Here is a 23,034-nt window from a genome sequence, read left to right as displayed (position 1 = left end):
AAAATTGCTTTCAAAAAAGTTCTCATAAAAAAAAAACACACTGTATAATACTGTGTCTCCTAATTCTTATTAACTCTAATTCAGACATATGTCTACTAGAAATCTATTCAATAGATCTTAGACGATGGAAATTTGAAACTGTCGGGTCAATATTTCTTTAATATTCCCCCTATTTTCTAACTGTCCAAAGACGTTTATAATAATTAGGGAAAGGGTTGAATTTGGACAGGAAACCTAAATATTAAAATCTTTTCTAAATTTATACGATCCTGAAAGTTAATATTTACTGATATTTTCCAATAAATTTTTTCGTTTCGTCAAAATTTGGAAAAATAGCCAATATGGCTGTCTAGAAAAAACACGAAACCTCTACACCTAATATTTTCTCAGTGTTTTTTTTTTACTTTTTATACAATTTTTTTTTAAAAATTAAATATTGATGAGTTTTTTATTTTTATAGAATGAATTATAAAAAAAAATAATATTGGTTGATTGGTTTTTGTGATATCAGAACCATATTTTGTATCATTGTTGGGGATGTACATCAATTTATTGGCTATTGTCTTATCTCTTAAGATCCCTGATTTTTCTTACTTTTAATTTTTATTGCAAGATATTTTGACTTTTAGACTATAAGCCATAAAGAGAGGCGGAAAAATTAATATCCAGGGAGGGAGGGGACAATGAGCTGTTGATCACACTATTCCTATGTTCAACCCCTTCCTTTCTTTCCCCCCACCCCCCATTAATTATTTATGATGATGATAATCCCATTTTATGGGGGGGGGGGGGGGAAATGTATGACATGTATATACTCAGTCATGGAAAATTTTAGAAAGGATTACAAGATCCATAAAAGCGAAGCACTGATACAGTAGGACAAACGGATATTAACACTTGTATAGTGTCAGAAGAGTCGAAGCAAAATTGTAAGTCAATTTGTTAAAAAACTGCTTGATATCTCAAACATGCCTAAATTAACAAAAAAAGCTATCCATTTGTGACGGATGGAAGGACCAACCCTAATTATAGAAAAGCCTCGCCTTTAAAATGTCTAAGCTATGTTGAACATAAGCCTCCCCCCTCCCCCCCCCCCCAAAAAAAAACAAACAAACCTAATAATAGACTTCAGATGGACAACTCATATCATATTACTTTAGATGGGGGGGGGGGGTGGAGGGGCTGTAGTCCTGTATTCTTTATATGAGATCTAAAGGGATAAGACAATGGCAGATAAATTGATTCACATCCCCAATGATCATACACAACCCCTTCTGTAAATTACAATTTTTAAAGTTTAATAATTATAAGTTTAACACATAATACATCTTAAGACAAAGATAATAAAAAAAACATGTATAGAGTCATGAAAAATTAAAAGTATATTTCTGTTTTCAATATATATTAAAATGTTTAAGTTTTTAACCATGCATAATATTAGTAATGTTATAAGCGAAGCATCTCCCTAATCAAGTCCTAAAAATCTTATATGTCCTTATATCTATTTATATTCTGCCCTCAGTTCTAACACTCTACAACTTACAAGTAATTATAAAGTTTATTTGTCCTACCATTACAGAGGTTCGCTTTGATATATGTTGTCATTCTTGTATTAGTTCTAATTTTTCTAAATGTTAGCGCCTCTTCTTATTGTAGAAACTCTTTCTCATTTGTATTTTGAAGCTAGGGAAATCAGAAAATTGCTTCAAAACATCCCAAGACCTAAACAATAAATTGAATTTTGATTGGTTGATTCATTTAATTTAGTGTCAAAATGTTTTAAACACCAATTGTAATCTACAGAAGGGAAAATTTTGTATATCATGATTGGGGATGTAAATCAATTGTTCGGCCATTGACTTATCCATTTGGATTCTAGATTTTTATCCTTTTTCTTGAACTTTGTTGGTGTTCTCTTAAACCAACTGATTTCGGTTGGTCGCACTTTTGATTTAGGCTGTTTTAAAAGAATATAAAGATAATATTGACATATTAACTTTTTTATAATATAACTACATAGGTACTTATGTTGACATAGTACTGACAAATTTATTGCAGGGTCTAGACAATTATGAGATCTTATTGGACAATCACACATACATTTGCCTATTGTAGAAAAGGATATATACGTGGATATTATGACAAGGGAGAAATAGTGGTCTATTTAGATTGCTAACAGTGAACTCCCTTGGTGGTTAGTTCGATAATTCATTAGGAGGGGAGGGGATGGGGTAGGGAAGGGAAGGGGAAGGGAGAAATCATTACTTAGACTGCTGCGTAATTGCAACCTAAATTCAAATTAAAAAGCTGAAATGTTATATGAGTCATTATAAAAGGCTTGAAACAAGAAGGACGTGTCTATCACCCTAAAAATTAATCTGTTATGGGCTTTATGGACAAACAAAATTATATATAGAAACAAGGATGACACCATCCACAAAAGCGAAGCACTGAAAGTGTAGGACAAACGGACATTAACACTGATATAGTGTCAGAACTGAATAATCAGAGTATAAATGTATAAGAGTAAAAGCAAAATTGTAATTAAATTTGTTGAAAAACTGTTTGATACAGGATAATGTTTATAGACATACTCAGATTTTTAGGAGGACCTCATTATAGTGTTGTTTCTCTTATAATATTGTACTTTGTTGTCCCAGGAATCATTATACCAAAAATCAGATCAATCGTATAATTAAATCACATTTGTTGTTAAAAAGTAGAAGAATTAACATGTTTGAAATGGACGTACTTACATTCTGGTAATGATTATAGAGTTTCTCAATCTTAACTAACTACTACAGAAATCACCATGCAAGAAATATATAGGACAATTCTAACATGCCTAAATTAACGGAAAAAGCTATCTGTCTCGGACAAATGGACCGATTCTAATTATAGAAAAGCTTCGCTTTTAAAAATCAACTGATGTTTAACATTATATTAAATTATATGAAAATAATTTTGTCTTTAAAGAAAATGAACAATAATAGTTATTTCTCGTATCGTATTATAAACGGCTTTCCGCGGTTATAGAATGTACAATTATAAGATTAAAACTCGGGGCTAGTTTTAATCTTATGATTGTACATTTCTATATTCGTAGAAAACTGGATATAATACGATGCTAGACATAGTTTTTTCGTATGGATGAGAACCGGTTCCTATCCACCGGATTCGAATGAATACAAGAAATTATATTAAACTAACTAAGAAGCATGGAAAAATAATCATGGTGATAACTTTAGTAGTTAGGTACGATTTAGAAAGCGTAGCAACTCTATAATCATTACCAAAATGTCCGTACGTCCATTTTAACCATGTTGATTTTTTTACTTTTTTAACAACAAATTTTTATGTGATCTAATCATCTGATTGATCTGATTTTTGGTATTTTGATTTCTGATTTTGATTAATGAAAAAAGCTATCCATCTCAGACGTACGGACGGACGGACGTACGGTTCAACCCTAATTATAGAAAAGCTTCGCTTTTAAAAATTTAAACTTATAAAATCATTAGATTAATTTAATATCCCTCCCATATTTCTTTAATAATACAACAACAGGAAGTTGAGGTTTTGATATGACCAAAGCAGGGCTTTTCTATACTTAAGGTCGGTAGGTCTGTCCTTTTAACATTATTCTGTATTTAACAGTTTTACAAAAAAAATAACGTATAATTTTGTCAAAAATAATCCAAAAATATTATGCTTAATTTGTTCTGACACTCTACAAAAGTTAATATCAGTCATTCCATTTTAGAGCTTCGCTTTTATGGATGTTGTTATCCTTGTAATTTTCTCAAAGTAGATAGTGTAAAAAGTAATGATAAATAATTGGAGGGGGGGGAGCAGTATTTTTAATTATCCTATTATATAAAGTAGTAAGCGTTTTTGTCTGTCCCGAAGGATCTCGCTAACCGCTGAACCGGTATTGTTCTCTTTTACAGTAAAGCTTCTTACAGGTCCTGGGAAGGTTTTAAACTTCCCCCCCAAAATATTATTTTTTTACTCTTTCAAAACTTAATATTAAAATGGGATGAGGTCGACTTTTTCCCCTTCTACCTTAAGTACCCCTAGAGGCTTCTAGGGGCGTAACCGCTAGTATATGTATATTGTAAAACTACAAAAACATGTGTTAGGTGTGATTGGGAGAAGGTTGGAACTTGCCCTGATTAGTTCTGCTAACAAAATATCACATAGGTTTTGGGGGTTGTTGATGGTGTCCCCCCCCCCCCACACAATACAAATAGCCTATAACCACCACAGGACCAGTAGGTATATTCCCTGAAGAGTAGAATCCAGCAGTTACAAAGATCTTAAGGGACAGACAGACAGACATCATTCTACTTTGTATTGTAGATTGTGGGGGAGGAAAACTTTTACTTTTATTTATTATCCCTTCATTCTTCTGGGTTAGACTTAGGAGTTGACTTTCCAAACTTTCGAAGCTACTCTATATTTTGAAATGTCCTTCTGTCTTTCTATTTTTGGTGTTTATGGTCGGAATATCAAAATAAGCATAATTTAAATGTACAAGTGTACATCTAAATCACATTAAATGACCCGTGTATACATGTCATCCCCCCCCCCCCCCCCCAAATAGACGTCATATTGTAATTTGATAATTATAACATGACCTCCCCTCCCCTCCCCCATCCTTTCATGCAATAATAAAAACAAGGTTGACTAGATCCAAAATCATTGATAGAAATACATACAACAAGATTATTTGTAAAAATGGTGGTAAAAATGTAAATTGGTAGGGGGTAATGATATATATATGATATAAATATATTTATGGGGATAATTAAAGTTGACATTTTCTCCAAAACACTTTTCATGTGTGGTGTGTCTATATTTCCCCAATAGTTTCATTTTTGCTAGTTGTTAAAACAGTCTAAACTATACCTTATACTTTGCCTCTCTTTCATCATTGTACACTCCTACTTTTTTGTATTTTGTTTATTATCATTACTTTAAGTCTGGTTAGGTTAGGTTATATCAGTTATATTTGTAGCCCCGCTGGATTAGAATTATGCCCTGCAGGGGTTAGGTATTAAAGAAAAACCTACCCCAACCTTATTTTCAATTTATCATAAAATTAAATGGCGCCTCTCATAGGAAAGCACTCAATGCAATTGATTTTTATTTTTTAGAAAAAATAAGTGGGATTGTAGACACAATTGATGTTGTCATCCTTGTTTATAATAAAGCTAGCTTGAAAAAAAACAAGGTTAAATATCTCCAAAAGTAGATCAGGATGTAAACTTTAAAAATAGTTGTCAAAGAAAAGACAAAAGATAGTTAAATATTAAATATACAGACATGTTTGTCTTGTAAGATACTAAAACAGGACCTATGAGAAGCTAACCAGTAAAGGAAAACCCAATGCCTCTAGAGGCACTTTAGATGAGAGGCGGGAGGGAAAGCAATCAACTTATTCTCAGTTTAAGTTTTATAAAGAAAAAGAAATGGAGGGGTAATTTGTTTCTTGGGACTGTGTACATAACCTCCCCCAAAATAGCTACAACTCTTCCTCAGACCTATAGGAAGCTTCATTGTAAAAGAAAATTGGTTCGGTGGTTACCAAGATCCTTTGCTACAGACAAAAAAGCTTACTACTTTATTAATATTAGATAATGTAAGGAAATTTTTGGGCAGTGATAAAAAAAATTGATCGTTAGATAGATAGATAGATATCTGGAGAGAGAGATCATCATCACATATGAGTCAATATATGTGTGTGTGTGTGTCTAATGGTATAGATAGATAGAGAGAGAGAGAGAGTTTAGGAGAGCATCACATATGCGTCAATATGTGTGTGTGTGTGTCTATAGGTATTTTGACGGTATTTTAAAAGCCAATTCCAGGGTAAAAATCCTCGGAATTTTTACTAATCATTTATTTCAAATATTCTTCAAAGCTTAGCTTTTCAAAAATAAGAGTGTTTTTTTATGTCCATTATAATCTATGATACAAAGTAGAACGATGTCTGTCTGTTTGTCTGTTTGTTTGTTTGTTTGTAGCGAAGGATCTCGCTAACTGCTGAACCGATCAAGTTCTCCTTTACAGGGTAGCTTCTCATAGGTCCCGGGAAGGTTTATAACTATTTTCTTGGGGGGTGGGACACCCCCAACCCCCCCCCCAAAAAAAAAAAATTTAAAATACTCCACCCCCCAAAATTTTTTTTTTAAACTAAAATTTTAGATTTTTAAAAAAAAATCATTTTATCATCAATTGTTCTATCCTTACATAAAAGTAACAAGATCTGTGTTTGTTGAACTTTGTGAATTAAAAGTTATTTATTTCATCGTATTATAAACGGCTTGCCACGGATATAGAATGTACAATTATAAGATTAAAACCAGTTTTTTTAGCCCTGAGGTGCCGAAGCCGAAGCATTATCTTATGATTGTACATTTTTATATTCATAGAAAGCTGCATGGATATAATATGATGCTAGACATAGTTTTTTTGTATGGATGAGAACCGGTTCCTATCCACCGGATTCGAATACGAGAAAGGATATTACTAACCACATAGCTGATTCGATTCTTCTTAAAAGTGTAGCTTCTTATAAAGTCTTAAAATAACATTCATTAGGTTGAGTATTCAAATATTTTATCCACAATTTTAATCTACAGAAGGAAAAATGTGCGGTATTTGGGATGTTCATCAATTAATCAGCCATTGTCTTATCCCTTTAGATCCCTGTGAAACTCTATACGGAAGTGATTGCACATTGTAATCTGGATAAGAAGATAAAAGTAGCTTTTCAAATCAATCAAATGAGAAAGAGTGGGAGATATATTATGACAGACAGACAACCTAACAAACAGACAAACTATTTTGGAACCACCATTTTAGATTATCAATAAACTTTAACAAATTTTCTCGTATTCATTCGAATCCGGTGGATAGGAACCGGTTCTCATCCATACGAAAAAACTATGTCTAGCATCATATTATAAACGGCTTTCTACGAATATAGAAATGTACAATCATAAGATACGAGAAATAACTATTAACTCTCTCTCTCTCTTTTCTTTCTCTCTTTCTTTGTCTTTCACTGTCTTTCTCTTTTTTGGGGACTTTTATTGTATTTCAAATGTTTGGTTCATTAAGTTGAGTGTCCAAATTTTCAACCATTAATTAAAATCTACAGAACGGGTAATTTTGTGTTTTATCTTTGGGGTTGTACATTAATATATCAGTCATTGTCTTATCCCCTTAGATCCCTGCTTACAAATACAAATACACATCACAACACATAGAGAGAGAGAGAGAGAGAGAAGAAAGGGATGGTAAAGAAAGATTAATAGGGGAGGGGGGTACATATTAAAAAAGAAAAGGGTTTTATAATTTCTAGTTGGATGGGGGAAGACATAGAATAAATGATGAACGTGAATGAACTTGAAAAAAAATGTGTATATTTCACCATAGAGCCATGCCTTATAACATAAAAATGGGGAGGGTTTGGGGGACCCTAATACATGTCAAGTACATACTAGGTTGATGTATTATTTGCATATGTTTGATATCCTAATGTAATTTTCTGACATCCTGTTAATTGCTATGGTGTTTTCATCTTAAAGATTGAGTTTAATTTTGCTTTTTTAGGAAGCGTCTCAATCTGTTCATGGTTTTATCCAGTAAAAAATACTTTTTAGATAATTTGATAAGATGAATTAAGATAAATTCTTATTTTTTTGTCTTATCTCCTTTCTTGAAATTACACATTGTTATATTCTCTAAATTTATCACTTTTTTCAAAGTCTGCTTTATAAGTTGTTAAATACAATTTTGTCTAAATATTTCAATAGTATATTTATTATTTATACAACTTTACAAAATTACTTTTGTAAAAATGATAAAGGGAATGATTATTAATGTGAATGATTTTCACAGGGGAGATACATACATGGCTTCATTTAAAACTTGATGGCTTTTAAAATATATTTCAGTACTTGATTTTAAAACTTGAGGGCTTGATTTAAAGTTTTAAATTCACATTTTTAAAATATATTTCAGTTATTTCAATTTATAATTTTACCCTCTCTAAATAAAAAACCAAGGATGTCCTTGCATGTCTGTATTAGTTTGTCTGTCTGTTTGTGGGTACCAAAGGATCTCGCTAACCGCTGAACAGATCGGGTTCTCCTTTACAGGGTAGCTTCTCATAGGCCCTGGGAAGTTTATAACTATTTTGGGGGAGGGTACCACCACCCTCCAAAGATAAAATTAATTGTTTGAATTATAAATGTGCACCAGGATATCAAAACTGAAAAGGATAAAAAAATATTTTTAAGAGGATGGGTATAATTCAGGAATCTATGGGGATAAGACAATAAGCAATAAATTGATGTTCATCCCCAATAATGATACACAAAATTACCCCTTCTTTAGTTTTAAATTAGAAGTTGAAACGTTTAAACACTCAATTTAATTAACCAACCAATCAAAATTCACTAAAGTTCCCAAAGTTTAAGCCAACGAATAAGAAAACCTTATTATAAATCATTGGGGACTAATGTAATAAACAATGTTATTGTCCCCTCTCTCTCTCTCTGGCCAACCCAGGTTATGAAAGTACCAAACTATGCATAAAACTATGTATATATGTGTAATATATGTGTAATAATAATATTATCATTTTGTATGCTTATGTTGAAATACATATCTATCTATCTAATTATACCAATTAGTGCTTAATGTATGTTTGTGTTCTGATATCCTTTTTATAATGCAAATCTAAATGCTAGTTTTCAAAATTATATATGTAAAAATTACTTTTAAAATAATAAAAAATTGTTGAATCTAAGTAGTAGAATCTAGGAAAGTTGGTAAACTCAAGTTTTTACCCCCCTTCCACTTTTTTTTATTTTCTATAGCAACAAATATTTTTCAATAAGTTAAGTTATTAGCAAGATCCTTTATAACATGCACACACAGACAGACAGAAAAATGTCCAGTTGCTTTATTATCAGAATAGTTTTACATAATTAGTGTCAGGGATATAAAGGGATAAGACAATGGCCGATAAATTGATGTACATCCCTAAAAATTAAAATAATCTATAAAAACTATGTTGATAAGGTCTGTATGCTCCGACACACAGCATGTCTGATTCCATGCACAATTTACTTCCTTATAATCACACCAGAGCTCAGTACAAAAACGTGCTGTGATGTTAAATCAAAATTTGTTCTAAGAACCTGGTGTTAACCAGAGCTTGGGTTGTGTGTTGTAGGTAGGGATGAGGTATTAGTCGCAGAAGGGTGGGGGGTGTATGTTTTAAGCTTTAACATCTCTCAGAGGGTTAGAGGGAAAATTTTTTAATGTTAAGGAGAAGAGGCGAAGGGAAAAGGGCATTTTATTTCACATCTTCAGCTGGTAGGGGGAAGTTTGGGGAGGGGGGAGATTTTATATATTTTGTACTTTGAGTTAAAGTCATTATTATTATGGGGGGGGGGAGGGGTAGGAGGGGTGGCTATGAGAAAATTATATAAAGGTGGGTATACATTTCAATACTACCCTCTAACACATTTCTTGACCTAATAGTAATAAATAAAATAAATTTGTGTATCTATCTATCTATCTCCCTCTCCCAAACTCTCTATTTAAACCCCTAAACATTTCTGACATCCTGTTTGAAATTAAGAAAATTTTTGGCAATTTTATGCATTTCCAAGGTTTTAATGGACATTAATGAATTTAAATTTTTATATCATTTATATAATTTTATGATATATATAGAAAGAACCTAAAAGTCTAATTAATATATTTAGTAAATTTTATTTCGGAATTGTTTAACGAACATTTAAGATTGCGTGATTTATTTCGAAATAGAAATATAAAACGTAAAAATTTATTATTTTTCAAAATCTTCTATTTATTTACCAAGTACTTCGTATATAAATATTAAGAAATTTGAATATTTAGAAAAATAGAAATAGGGATGTATTTTTGAACGAAGTGAGAGGGGAATTAATATCCTATTTTTGAAATAGAATTCTTGCACACGTATATAAATATTCCCCAATTTCAATATTTTCATATCTCTGAATTCCCTTCCAAATTTACTCGAAATACGATACGTTTAGGGTTTAGAATAGTTAATATTTAAAATATCTAGTAGACACATCATTGCTCTAATTATAATACTGTGTCTCTAATTCTTATTAACTCTAATATGTGAAGAAATAATGAGAAAGTGCAAGCTGACAACTTCCAGACATTTAAGAATATTTTAACTTTTCATCAGAGAGGAAAAGAGATCGATAATCTCTCGTTTTTATGACGTCACATGATTAATTTTTGAGACACTTGTCCCACTAAAATTTGTTACGCTTTGCTTTTATATATGGGTCATACTTGTTTTATTGTACATATAGTTTATTTTGAGTGTAACTTCATATATGCATTGCTTATCATTATATTCATCTTTTTTGTCAGAGGCGTTTCTTCTACTTACTTTCGAAAATTATAGAATTATTATGCTAGATGGTCCAACCAACACACTAATCCGTCTAGCTTACATTTCTAGCACACGGATGAAATAACTACACTTTATTATCAAATTGTGTACACTTTCATACCTATTATATGGTCGAATTGTTCCTACATTATTTATTTTCATTGGTCCAATAAGCTTTTGACCATCTAAGTTTTCTATATCTATTTTGGAAATAAAGTAATATTCATGGTTAAAATAGAATCATTAAATATGAAACATTGCACATTTGCACCTAAAGCCACATTAAACTACTGAATATTGTCCAGAAAACTTAATTTGCATAGAACAAGGATGTTAACATGCATAAGCGGCCAAACAATTATAATGTTAACAATACCATAACGGATAAAATTTCAGACAAAGTGGGTTAAAGAATACAAGCTCTTAGGTCAGACGAATCTTCACATGAAAAATCATGCATGTATGTGTTTAAAACTTGAGGGAAGTTCCAGAAAATAGCATAAAACCATACGGTAAAAGCTTAATATTTAAAAAAAAAAACACTTAAATAATCATATCATAAACAATTTATATAATTTGGTACCAAATTCTAAATAGCATTGAACTTTAATATAGACAATATTTGGTTGAAAAGTTTGGACACTTCTAGATTGTACCAACCAATCAAAATTTGAGTTTTTTAGCCAACAAATAAGAAACTATAGTATTTACCAGTATAATTTGCATTCCAATGTCCAACAAACCCTCCTTGCAATGAAGAATAGTTATATATCGCATCATATTATAGTCAAATAAATTAAATATTATAAGATTAAAACTAGCTTTGTTAGCACCGAGTGGCTGAAGGCGCGGGCAAACAAAACTGGTTTTATTCTTATGTTTTTATTTTAGTTTTTTGTCGAAAACTGTCTATAACCCGATGCAATACATGACTTTCAGCGGATAATAATCGGTTTCATAATCATACTAGAAAAAATGTTACCTCGTCGATTTCCTGCTTGATATCCGCCAGCTTGTTGTCCAGTTCTGACTTCCAGAAGTCCACATCCGTGGTACGCAGCTTCAATCTAACATCAACCTGGCAAATACAGAAAATTTCATAAATATTAGCTAACCGCCACTAGTACTAATCCCTCCCCCCCCCCCCACCTAACGCCTAAAACGCCCCCACTTTTGTTTAGACATTTATATTCTGCTTAATTCAGTTATTCTGCTTACACTCTACAAGTGTTAATATTTGTTTGTCCTACCGTTTCAGAGCTTTGCTTTGTGGTTGTTGTCGACCTTGTTTTTCTTTATTAATTTACATAAACCAGTTTGAAATCCTACAAAATTTTATTGTCATGATCTAATAGAAAAATAAACCTTTTTCTGGTATTTATTCGAATCCGGTGGATAGGAACCGGTTCTCATCCATACGAAAAAACTATGTCTAGCATCGTATTATATCCAGTTTTCTACGAATATAGAAATGTACATTCTATATCCGCGGAAAGCCGTTTATAATACGATACGAGAAATAACTATTATTATATTTGAAAGTACATCTAATTATCAACATTTGTTTAAATGGTGGTTTTCCTTACAGTGCCCAGTGATCACAAAATCCCCTCACATCTTATTTTTAAATAAATTAAAAATAAAGGCGAAGGAAAAGTATTCCTGTATTAGTGTTTTACCTAAGATTATGTTATGTTGGTTTATTTTGGGTACGGGGTAGCCCTGTAGGATTACAGCACTAAAACGCCCCCCGGAGGTTAGAAATAGAAATTTCAAAAATGGTGGGGGGGGGGGTTGTATGCTTAATAGATACTCTGAGGGAAAGTACAAATAATACACTTTGTAGGAAAATACATGACATATATCTAGTTCTACTTAGTACAAGGTATTATCTGCAGGGAGGAAGGGAGGGGACAATGGGCAATTAATTCACTTTTAGAGTTTTAACTTAATATCTTCAAAACCAGATATATCTGGAAAATACCAAAAATTTAGATGGAGCAATCTTTATTAGATTTGTATAATAAGAAATTATTAAACACTGAAAGAAAAGTATTTAACATTAGGTTATCCTGTCTTATTTTCCTGTGTATAGTCTGTAATTTATGATAAGAGGTATGACCTTAGTACTGGCACCTTGATTAGAATGGATAGTTACAGAAGTATCACAGTAGAATTTCTGGTTTATCCCACCCATTCTAAGAACAAAACTATTTTGTTTAAAAACCAAAATAAACTTTTTTTTTCAAATGGTCTGCTGGTATTTGTATTGGTTAGTTCAGTAAGAGTTGTCTTCTTTTGGGAATAATTGTTTTAGCGGCATTCTTTGCGCTGTTACCCAAAGTCTTTGAAATTTGCCAAAATAATAAAAGTTGCATGTGTTCTGGTACCCAAAGTCCAAGACTGTCAGAAATTTTTATTTTAGATCTATTGTCCCCTCCCTTCCTCCCTGTATTATCTGTCTCATCAATGGATATAAAATACGTGAATATAATAACAGGGGAAAGTTTGTTGTTAATTTAGGTTGCTAATATGGATGTCATTTATTGGTCAGTTCGGTCATCTAGGAGTAAATAGGGTAAAAGGGTTGGATGGGGAGGGTAACTTAATTTTAGCCAGATTTCGAATATCATTTAATGAAAATCTAGTGCAACATCCAAATAATATATATATCTATTGTCGTGGTATAACAATTATAGTTATTAACAAGATGGCCAAAATCCATAAATAGCGAAGCTCAAAAAGAAACATGGTGGGACGGATAAAGGGATTTAAAGAGCAGATTTTTAGTCATACATCAAGAATACATAAATATTTAATTATCTATATTTTGTAACCATAACTGATAGACCGGCTAACGGGCCAAATAAATTATATACTGGCATATATTTGCTTTTTGGAATAATAAATCTTGACAAAAATATTTTAGCTGTCTATCTTGAATAGTAGCCGTAAGATTTACGGAATGACGTACACAGTTACTTATAGAGTAGATTTGGTAACAGTAAAAAATATTGTTGCACTGTACTACACTATGACAATCAGTTTTTATCTAGCCACTCAATTTACCAGTTTCATTAAGTAGAGCAGGGATATCAAAGGGATAAAACAATTGTTGATAAATTTATTTACATCCCCAATTACCCTTTTGTAGATTAAAATTCGTAATTGAAAGGTATGTACACTCAAATTAAAGGACCAGCGATTAAAGTTCAATGCAAGTCCCTTACGTTGTTAAGCCAACGATTGAGAAAAAGTTATCATAATATTGTGAGGACTGGTGTAATTAAAAGCCTAATGTCCCCTTACTCCCTGCAAGAATGGTCAGTCAATTCTTACGTACGTACATCCTTATAGAGGATAGCCTATGATGTTATTTTAGGCATATTCAAATTTCTTTGATAATAAATGCGTTTTATATCGCTAAGTGCAAGGATTGTTTTTTTTCTATTATTGATTTAACAGCTAAACAAATATTTCTGTTGTTTTATACAATAACCCCTGCAATTTCAAGGTAAAATCAATTTATCTATTTTAACGATCTTTAATTGGTATACTGAAATGACTCTTTATAAAATGCAATTTACTTTTTTCTCACAAAGTAAGTTCACTGTGTTCTGAGTACGAAATAAAATAATAAAACTCATTTTATGATGATTTAGAAAAATGCATTCATCCCATATAGTATACTGAAATGACTATTTATTTATTTTTACAAAATTTGTTCACAATGTTCATCGCAAGCTATATTCCAAATTCTTTTCCTTTCAATTCCTAAAAGCCTCTAGGGACACTTATGGTCTTATAGAGTGTCTGAACTGAATTTACAAAATAAAAATATAAAAGTTTTTACATAAATTATACGTATATTTGTTGCAAAACTTCTTAAATATAGAATTCTGTTTACTGACATTTTTAGGACTTGATTATAGAGATGCTTCGATTGTAATATTGTACCTTGTAATAGGAATTAGCACTCCAAAAGTCAGATCAATCGGATGATTATATCACAAAAAATTGTTGTTAAAAAGTTTAAAAAGTAACATGTTTAAAATGGACCTACGGACATTCTGGTAACAATTATAGAGTTGAAACGCTTTCTAAGTCGGACCTAACTACTGCAGGAATTATCATTATCACACAAAATTGCAGTCACTTGACTGTGCTTTTGCTTTCATGGATTTTTAGAAATTTTTCTTTTAAACAGTTATATAAAATCTAAAAGAAAAGAAAAGCAAAAAAATAAGCATTAGTCCATAATCCTAATAATAAAGAATTATGGACTGAAGAATATCGCTAAGGTTTTTAAATATTTTGGAAGATGGTATCTCCATCCTCCTATTAAAAATTATACCCCCCCCCCCCCATTTTTTCTCTTAAAAACCTTCTTTGAAACAGGGGGGTAGGGGACTTTACCACCCATCAACAACTTATCTGGCCCTAGAGGCCTCTAGGGTCGTAGCCACTAGTAAAATTTAAAAGACAAACGACAATCCCGTAAAGTAGTTGTTATTTATTTTACAATACAAAATAGTCGCCTCTGGGCTAGTTTTAATTATCAGGGTTTTTATTATTGTTAAAACCAGTCAAACAACAGTTAATATAGATGTAGTTAACAGGGAGTAAGGGAGGGGACAATGGATCGAATATTCAATTTTTAGGAGTCTCAGACTTTGGGGACTGGCTTAAAGGGAATGTGCAAGAATTTAGCAGTTTCTGACTGAGTTTGGGGACTTGCGCATAGAATGCCGCTACTCGTTATGTATGTTTTGAATATTGCAGACGGGGAGAAGGGATAAGGGAAGTGGGGGGAAGGAAAATAAACACTCGTTGTGTTAGTTTGGAATGTAGCTTACGGGGAGAAGGGAAGTGGGGGCAAGGGAAATAAACAGAATAAAAAGGGGCAGTCATATTCTTGCTAGCAGCTGGCCGGGTCCAATAATCTTTTAATATAAAAATCACACCAAAAAACCTCAATATATTTCATCAAAAACAAGTTGTGATTTCACTTTACATGACGCTATGGAAATCTATTATTCAATTAACAATCCCTTTATAATTTCCTACAAATTTATTGGATTAAACTGGATTTCCTGCCCTTTCTTTGATAACTCTTATATTGAATTAATTGCCCATTGTCTCCTCCCTTACTCCCTGTGTAGTTAAGTATAATTAATATAGCATAGCTTCTCTAAAACTAGGTTATGTCCATACTTACTTACATCTATTTTTGATTTCTTTAAAAATGTTCGAGAATATTAAAGGATAAAAAGATATTAAACTATTAATTGATGTACATCCCCAATTTCATTGACGATAAACTTCTATATTAAAGTTATTGATTGAGAAGTTGAGACACGACCGGGAAAAGATTTTATCAACGTGTCGTCAATTTTTAATTTTATGAATTAAAAAAAGAATAATTTTTGTTATGCTACTAATGGTATAGTACTTGTTTTACTAACTGAATGATTGTGAAACTGTACAAGGCTACTCAGCATTTCTGGCGCCAGCAGTACAAAGAAGGTATCTAAAGGGATAAGACATTAGACGATAAATTAATGTACATGCACAATGAGGATACACAAAAATAACCTTCTGTATATTACAATTAGTGATTGAACCTTTGGACCGACCAATAAAAATTCAAGAAAATTCATGAAAATTCATTAAAGTTGATAAGCTAACGAAAAAAGAAAACGTTGATAAAAAAAAAACCTTGGGGACTAGTCTAATAAACAGCCCAGTGTCCCCACCCTCCCTGAGTACACATTTAAATTGCTTGAGGGGTGATATTTTTTATTTTTAATGAAGAATAAATTAAGTTTCTTTTAAAGAGGCGCACACTTGTTTATTTATTTATAAATTTTTTTAATGGTTATTCTTTACTAAATATATTATTGTTTTGGAACGAGCGTGGGGGAGGGAGGGGGGGGGGGGGGGGGCGAGGCGCCAATGGTCTTTTAAGATTTAAAAAAACAGGATCTACCGAAAATGATTTTTTTCTATGTAGTAAAAAGGTCCTTCGTTTTTTGCATTTAGCAGCCAGTCCGCCTCGTTACTGCAACAAAATATAAACAGTGTTTTTACAATTCATCAAAAATAATAAATAGTTATATTAGACATGGATCAAATGAAAGAGGATGCTGTGAGTATTGGATTAAAAAATATGACGTAACAAAAAAAATTAACCAATGAGAGTCCACTACGCATGCCGCCATAGGTCAATAACGGCCTCTCATTGGCTATTTTTTTTGTTACGTCATATTTTTTAAACCAATACTCACAGCATCATGAAAGAGGCTGATTTTTTGTCAAAAGTCTTAACTATATTAGTAAAAGATATATGATCATTTGTAAAATACATTCAATATAAAACTATTAGTAGAAGCCAAAAAAAAATTGTAAAAATTGTATAATGTTAAGCAGACAGAGATAGGTCAATTGAACTATGTATTCTATTCCCTTGTGTCTGAATGTAAAAGAAATGTTGTTCAATTCATTTTTAAACAAGGATGACAACATCCATAAAAGCGGAGCACTGAAACGGTAGGACAAACGGACATCAACACTTGTATAGTGTCTGAACTGAATAATCAGAATTTAAAAGTATAAGAGTCGAAGCAAAAGTGTAAGCAAATTTTTTGCAAAACTGCATGATACAGGATAATGTTTATGGACATACTTACATTTTTAGGACTTGTTTATAAAGTTGCTTTGCTTATTAAATTGTTCTTTGTTGTCCCAGAAATCAATATACCAAAAATCAGATCAAACGGATAATTAGATCACATAAAAATTTGTTGTTAAAAAAGTAGAAAAATCAACATGTTTAAAATGGACGTACGGACATTCTGGTAATGATTATAGAGTTGCTACACTTTCTAAATCGTACCTAACTACTACAGGAATCACCATGCAAAGTTTGAAATCGATAGGACAATTCTAACATACCTAGATTAAAGAATAAAAGCTATATATCTCGGACGGACGTACGGATGGACGTACGGACCTACCCTAATTATAGAAAAGCTTCGCTTTTAATAAGTAAGAAATATTTTATATTGCAAATTTGTCAGTAAAATTAACAAGGATGAAAAGTATTGCATAGTACATACAGGCAGACGGGACAAGTAAGCAACAGATTTTCACTAGTCAGTTGATTTAATCAGGATTTTAATAATGAAAACAAGCCTCTTGGTTTTTTGGGTTAGAAGTTATTAAGACTTTCATTTGGTTAGCTTAGTTGATAATTTATCTTCATGAGTTTTGTAAAAAAAATACCCTATCCCATAAACAAATTTACAGTATACAAAACAGATGATTTTATCCCATACTCCCTCCAAAAAATATTGGGGGGGGGGGGGGATATTTGCCAGAATACTATATAAATTTTGCCACATGGTAAAATATTTTGGAGAGGTGAAAAATTTAAAATCCCACATACCCCCGCCCAAATAAAAAAAAGTTTTGGTTCCCCCTGTTGACAGTAATTAACCAACCCCCTACCCTACAATAAAAAAAAATCTTGGACGTCGCTTCGTTGTAAATTCTTTTGCTGTAACGAGAAACACTTTTACCCGGACATATCCCTCTCACTCTTTTTCTATTCCATGTCTCTATAAGGTCAAGAAAAAACACTCTAAAAATTATTAAATCAAGCAAAAAACCTCTTTCCATAAAAAAAAATCTGGTTAGAAAATAACAAAGGATTGCGAAAATTATTTTCCACATTTTTTAACAGATTTTTTTATAGTATTATTGAAATTAAAGGATGATTTGCATTTTATATAGGAAAGTATACTTTTACTTGGATATCCCGCAATTAAGCCAATAAAAGGTTTAATAACTTTAGGTACTTTTCTAAATCTTTTTAGCATTGTACACCTTTTCAGTGTCTATACTTTTCCACCAAATTAATTAGTCTTAAAAATAGGTATACCAATTAATCGTCCATTGTTTTATCTTATATAATGAATATATAAATTTTTGCTATTCATTTTTGATTCAACATTATAATTAATTGAGATGGATGTATGGCTTTTACTTCATGACCGACGTACTGATGGACCAAGTAAGTTATATTTTGAATTCTCTTTCGTAAGATTTTTCTGCCCAAAACCTGATGGACGGACGGGTGGAAGTGTAAATTATAGAGTAGCTTCGCTCAAAAAATATAAATACTGAAAATTTGTTTCTTTAATTTTTAAAATAATATTTTTGTCAGCTCTGTATGAACATTATTAAGCATGGTACTTGCCTAGTACATAATAAACAGTACGTATTAATAAGAAAAATGCATACTAAGAATTTTTTGTGCCATTTTTATTGCAAACTTTAGAAAATGCAATCCGTATAAATTTTTCTCTTTAAAATTACGGTCTTCTACTAAAATAATATTTTATCCCCTGTTTTTCTCCCTAAAGTTCAGTTATAAGTAGGCCTCACTCATCGTAATTTAATATTTTTTTTTTTTGGGGGGGGGGTGTTAATTTCTAAAATCAAACTATGACCTATACAGTATACATTAAGCTTTTCTTAAAAGAATAACAAAATCAGTCCAGTGGTCCAGTTTTATTGCCAAATATTAGGGCCAAATTTTATCATCAAATTAAAATATTAAGTTGTAAAAATTACATCTACTCATAATATGCAAAAATTAAGTCATTAACAAACCTGGTAAATGCCAATACAGGTTTTAATGATCAAAATAATGATTAATAACGAGGATACTCTTTAAGTTCAAACGTATTAAGGCAAGAAATTTCTGAATGATTTTTTAAAAAATAATTACTAGGAATTTAAAGATATTAGTAACCATAAAATAAAATTTTCGGGTATAGTCCTTTCCACGACATCCCTCCATAAGGAGCGATTCTTCGTAATTTTAAAATGGCTTTTTATAGGTTATTTTAGGTTAGGTTAGGTTATATTGTGTTAGGTGATTGCCCCACAGGGTTAGGTAATTGGCCCCGCAGGGTTAGAGCCCCCCGCAGGGGCTAGAAATAGGAGAAAAGCTACAGTGAAAAATACGAAGAATCGCTCCTTATGGAGGGATCTCGTGGAAAGGACTATACCCAAATTTTCTACTACTTTAACAATGATCAAAATTAGGCTTGGGCCGGATATCCGATTACCGGATATTGAAACTATCCGGCCGGATATCCGGCCACAAAGGGTATGCGGATACCGGATATTAAAAATTATCCGGCTGTTATCCGGCCACACCGGATATCCGGATACCGGATATTGAAACTATCCGGCCGGATATCCGGCCCAACCCTAATCAAAATATGTTGTTAATGCTCCGCTACATGTGGGTATATTTATCCTATGTAGTCTTACTGGTTGTCCTAAGCTGGATCTTTAAATCATTTTAGTGGTGAGCCAGATCGGGGTGCGCCAAATTTCAGCCAATCACAGTGCGGCATTTCATACAATGCTGTGCTCTCATTGGTGGAAAGTTGGATCGCCCCGATCTGGCGCACCACTAAAATGATTTAAAGATCCAGCTCTAATCTCCTACTGGATGCAAATGGCGCGTAATTAATATAAAATTAGCGCAATGCACTTTTTGCCAATGCATTTTGCAGCCTTGAAAAACAGCCTGACGACATTTTTAGTTTTCCTAACCCATTTTTAGTAGCAAAGCTACTCTTCATTCACGTGTTAGTGTCTGCCTGTCCAAACGTCTGCCTGTCTGTAATATAATAATATAATTATCTATTTCATATTTTTGTCGATTTGCAAAAATGCGAATGTGAAACTGAGCGACACGAATATTTTTGCATAGAATAGACTTTGAAAATTTGCGTAGTCATATATAAAAGTCATGCCATTCAAATTAACAGTTTTCTACTATAGTAAAAAGTAGCATAGCTACTCTTCAAGAAGGTTTAACATTAGATAGCTGTGTAACTAAAATATTAACATATAAACATCCCCAAAATTATTGTTGGTTACTTACTTAAAATTAAATGATGAATAAAATAAGTGGTTAGTGCTTTTCATATTTTTTTACAGATTTCTTTATTGCAAAGCATCTCAAAAATGATGCATGTCAGTGAGTCTGTACTAAATATAACATGTTTACCTCCACTTCTCCTTTATCCACTCTGACCCTGGCATCTTCAATCAGAGACTTCGCCTCCTCCAACAGTTTCTCCGCCGCTAGCCTCTCACTTTCAGCCCTGAATAGATAGATAGATAGATAGGTAGATATATTTCAGTTGTGTGGAATAGACTATAAAAGTTTTAAAGATTTTTAATCAATATAATAGATTTGAAATCTGCATAAAATGTTAAGGATTTTTTATAAAATTAGTTTTTTATATAATTCTTTATTTAAAGGCGCAAATAAGTTTTAAGTTAATAAATTTTGACCAATAGGATAGCTGGATTGGAAACTACCTACGCTCTAATTGGTTGAATGATGTACGTCACTTAAGCTTCTCCAATCAGAGCGCAGATAGTTTTCAATCCACCAATCACAGATCTCAAAATTATTTAACTTAATTTGTATTTGCGCCTTTAAATAAAGAATTATATAAAAAAACTAATTTTATAAAAAATTTAAAATTTTATGCAGATTTCAAATCTATTATATTGATTAAAAATCTTTAAAACTTTTATAGTCTAGTGTGGAAGCATCTTTGCAAAACATGAAATTCTATAATACAAAGTAGCTTGTCTGTCCGTCCCTTAAGATCTCGGTAACCACTGAACCGATTGGATTCTACTCTTCAGGGAATATACCTACTGGTCGTGTGGTGGTTTTAGGCTATTTTTTTTGGTGGGGGGGACACCTATAATCCGTAAAAAACAAAAAAAATCCCCCTCCATTTTTTAAATGTATTAGTGGTTTTAGTGGTTGCATTGGTTGCATCTCCATTTTTTTTTTAAATTACCTCTTGGGGCAAAGCCCCTGCAGGCTAGGGGCGAAGCCGTTAGTGAATTCATAAAAAAATACGACTTTGACTTATTTCTATAGATAATTCAATTTAAATTTGTTACCTATTACAATTATAAAAGAGTTACTCATTTAAAGCAAGAGGAAAACATAATTTTAACAAGGATGACAACATACATAAAAGTAAAGCTCAGAAGGACGGACAAACGAACAATAACTCTTGTAGAGTGTTAGGATTTAATAAGCAGAACATTAATTTCCAAGTCTAAATGAAATTGCACATAAATTTGTTGCAAAATTTGGGTAGATAAAGGATACAGTAACAGGGCATACTTTCAGTTTATGATTTTATTATAGAGATGCCTCGCTTACTAGAAGGCCAATGCAATGTAGAAATAATTAACAATCATCCCCTAAAGGTATAAATTATAATCGTAATTAGAAGTTTGGCGGATTATTGTTTCTGATTCTCCATCTTGAGTAATAAATCTATTAGTTTCCGTCAGTATTTTGAAACCAGAAAACTAAACACAGGGTTAAAATTACTATTATTACACTTCAAATCTGTTATATTGTTAAAGCGTGACGTGAAGTGCCCAAAAATTTTAAAAATAAGCCTATACTACAATGCAAAAAAGTAACAAGCATGATCTGAAAGATAAAACAATGATTATAAATGTACATCCCTATTGATGATACACAAAACGACCTCTTCTGTAGAATAAAGATATTGGTTGAAAAGTTAAGGCATTGCTGATTTGCATTTACAAATTACCATATTTTTCGACCAATATGGATAAAATTATGATTTACCCATCAATGTCCATTGTCCACTCCTTTCAAAAGAATTATTATATCCATAAGTCAGGGACGCCCAAGCTTTTTTTGGAGGGGGATAAGATGAGGGGTTTTAAAGGTTTGAGGGGGATAATCTCATGTATTTTAAAATTTTGAAAGATGTAAAATGAAGTGTTTTTAAGTATTAAGTGAAATATAAATCAAAAGATGCCTACGAGAAAATATTAATAGATTATTTGTAACTAGCGGCTACGCCCCCTAGAAGCCTCTAGGGGCACTGCACTGGTAGGAGAAGGAAACGTTGACATCATCCTATTTTAAATTTGAGTTTCAAAAGAGTTATATAAATTATTTTTTTTTTTTTGGGGGGGGGGGTGAAGTCACCCTCTCGAAAAATAGTTTAAACCTTCCCAGGACCTATAAGAACCTTCACTGTAAAGGAGAACAATATCGGTTCAGCGGTTAGCGAGATCCTTCGGGACGGACAAAAAACGCTTACTACTATATATAATACTAGCGGCTACGCCCCTAGAGGCCTCTAGGGGCACTTGAGGAGGAGAGAGTCGAATTTGATAATTCAATTTCTTATTTTAGATTTTAAAAGAAAAAGTTAAAAAAATTACGTTTGATGTTTATTTTTCGTTGAACTCTCTTTCTAAAATTGGTAAATTTTTAAAAAATCTAATTTCTCTAGGGAGGGTGGTGGTACCCTCCCCCAAAATAGTTATAAACCTTCCCGGGACATATGAGAATCTACCCTGTTAAGGAGAACCCAATCGGTTCAGCTGTTAGCGAGATCCTTCGGTACACACAGACAGACACACAGACACACAGACAGACACACAGA

The 23,034-nt window shown here is 32.1% G+C and overlaps 1 protein-coding gene across 1 annotated transcript in view; it reads right to left on the bottom strand.

Moving 5' to 3' along the window:
- Positions 1 to 23,034, bottom strand: part of LOC145332601 (tektin-1-like) — a 103,446-nt gene that overhangs the window by 75,517 nt on the left and 4,895 nt on the right. Inside the window, exons 3-4 of the mRNA XM_080177609.1 lie at positions 20,574 to 20,670; positions 11,463 to 11,558 (exon numbers count right to left, since the gene is read on the bottom strand). Of these exons, the coding sequence (XP_080033735.1) occupies positions 11,463 to 11,558; positions 20,574 to 20,670 (193 nt within the window). The remainder of the gene's footprint in view (positions 1 to 11,462; positions 11,559 to 20,573; positions 20,671 to 23,034) is intronic.

The sequence above is a fragment of the Acartia tonsa genome, chromosome 11, assembly GCF_053477335.1.
Source record: "Acartia tonsa isolate MP-2025a chromosome 11, ASM5347733v1, whole genome shotgun sequence".
In the NCBI taxonomy this organism is placed as follows: Eukaryota; Metazoa; Arthropoda; class Copepoda; order Calanoida; family Acartiidae; genus Acartia; species Acartia tonsa.
Note: the sequence above shows the minus strand (reverse complement) of the source record. Positions and strands in the feature narration are given on the sequence as shown.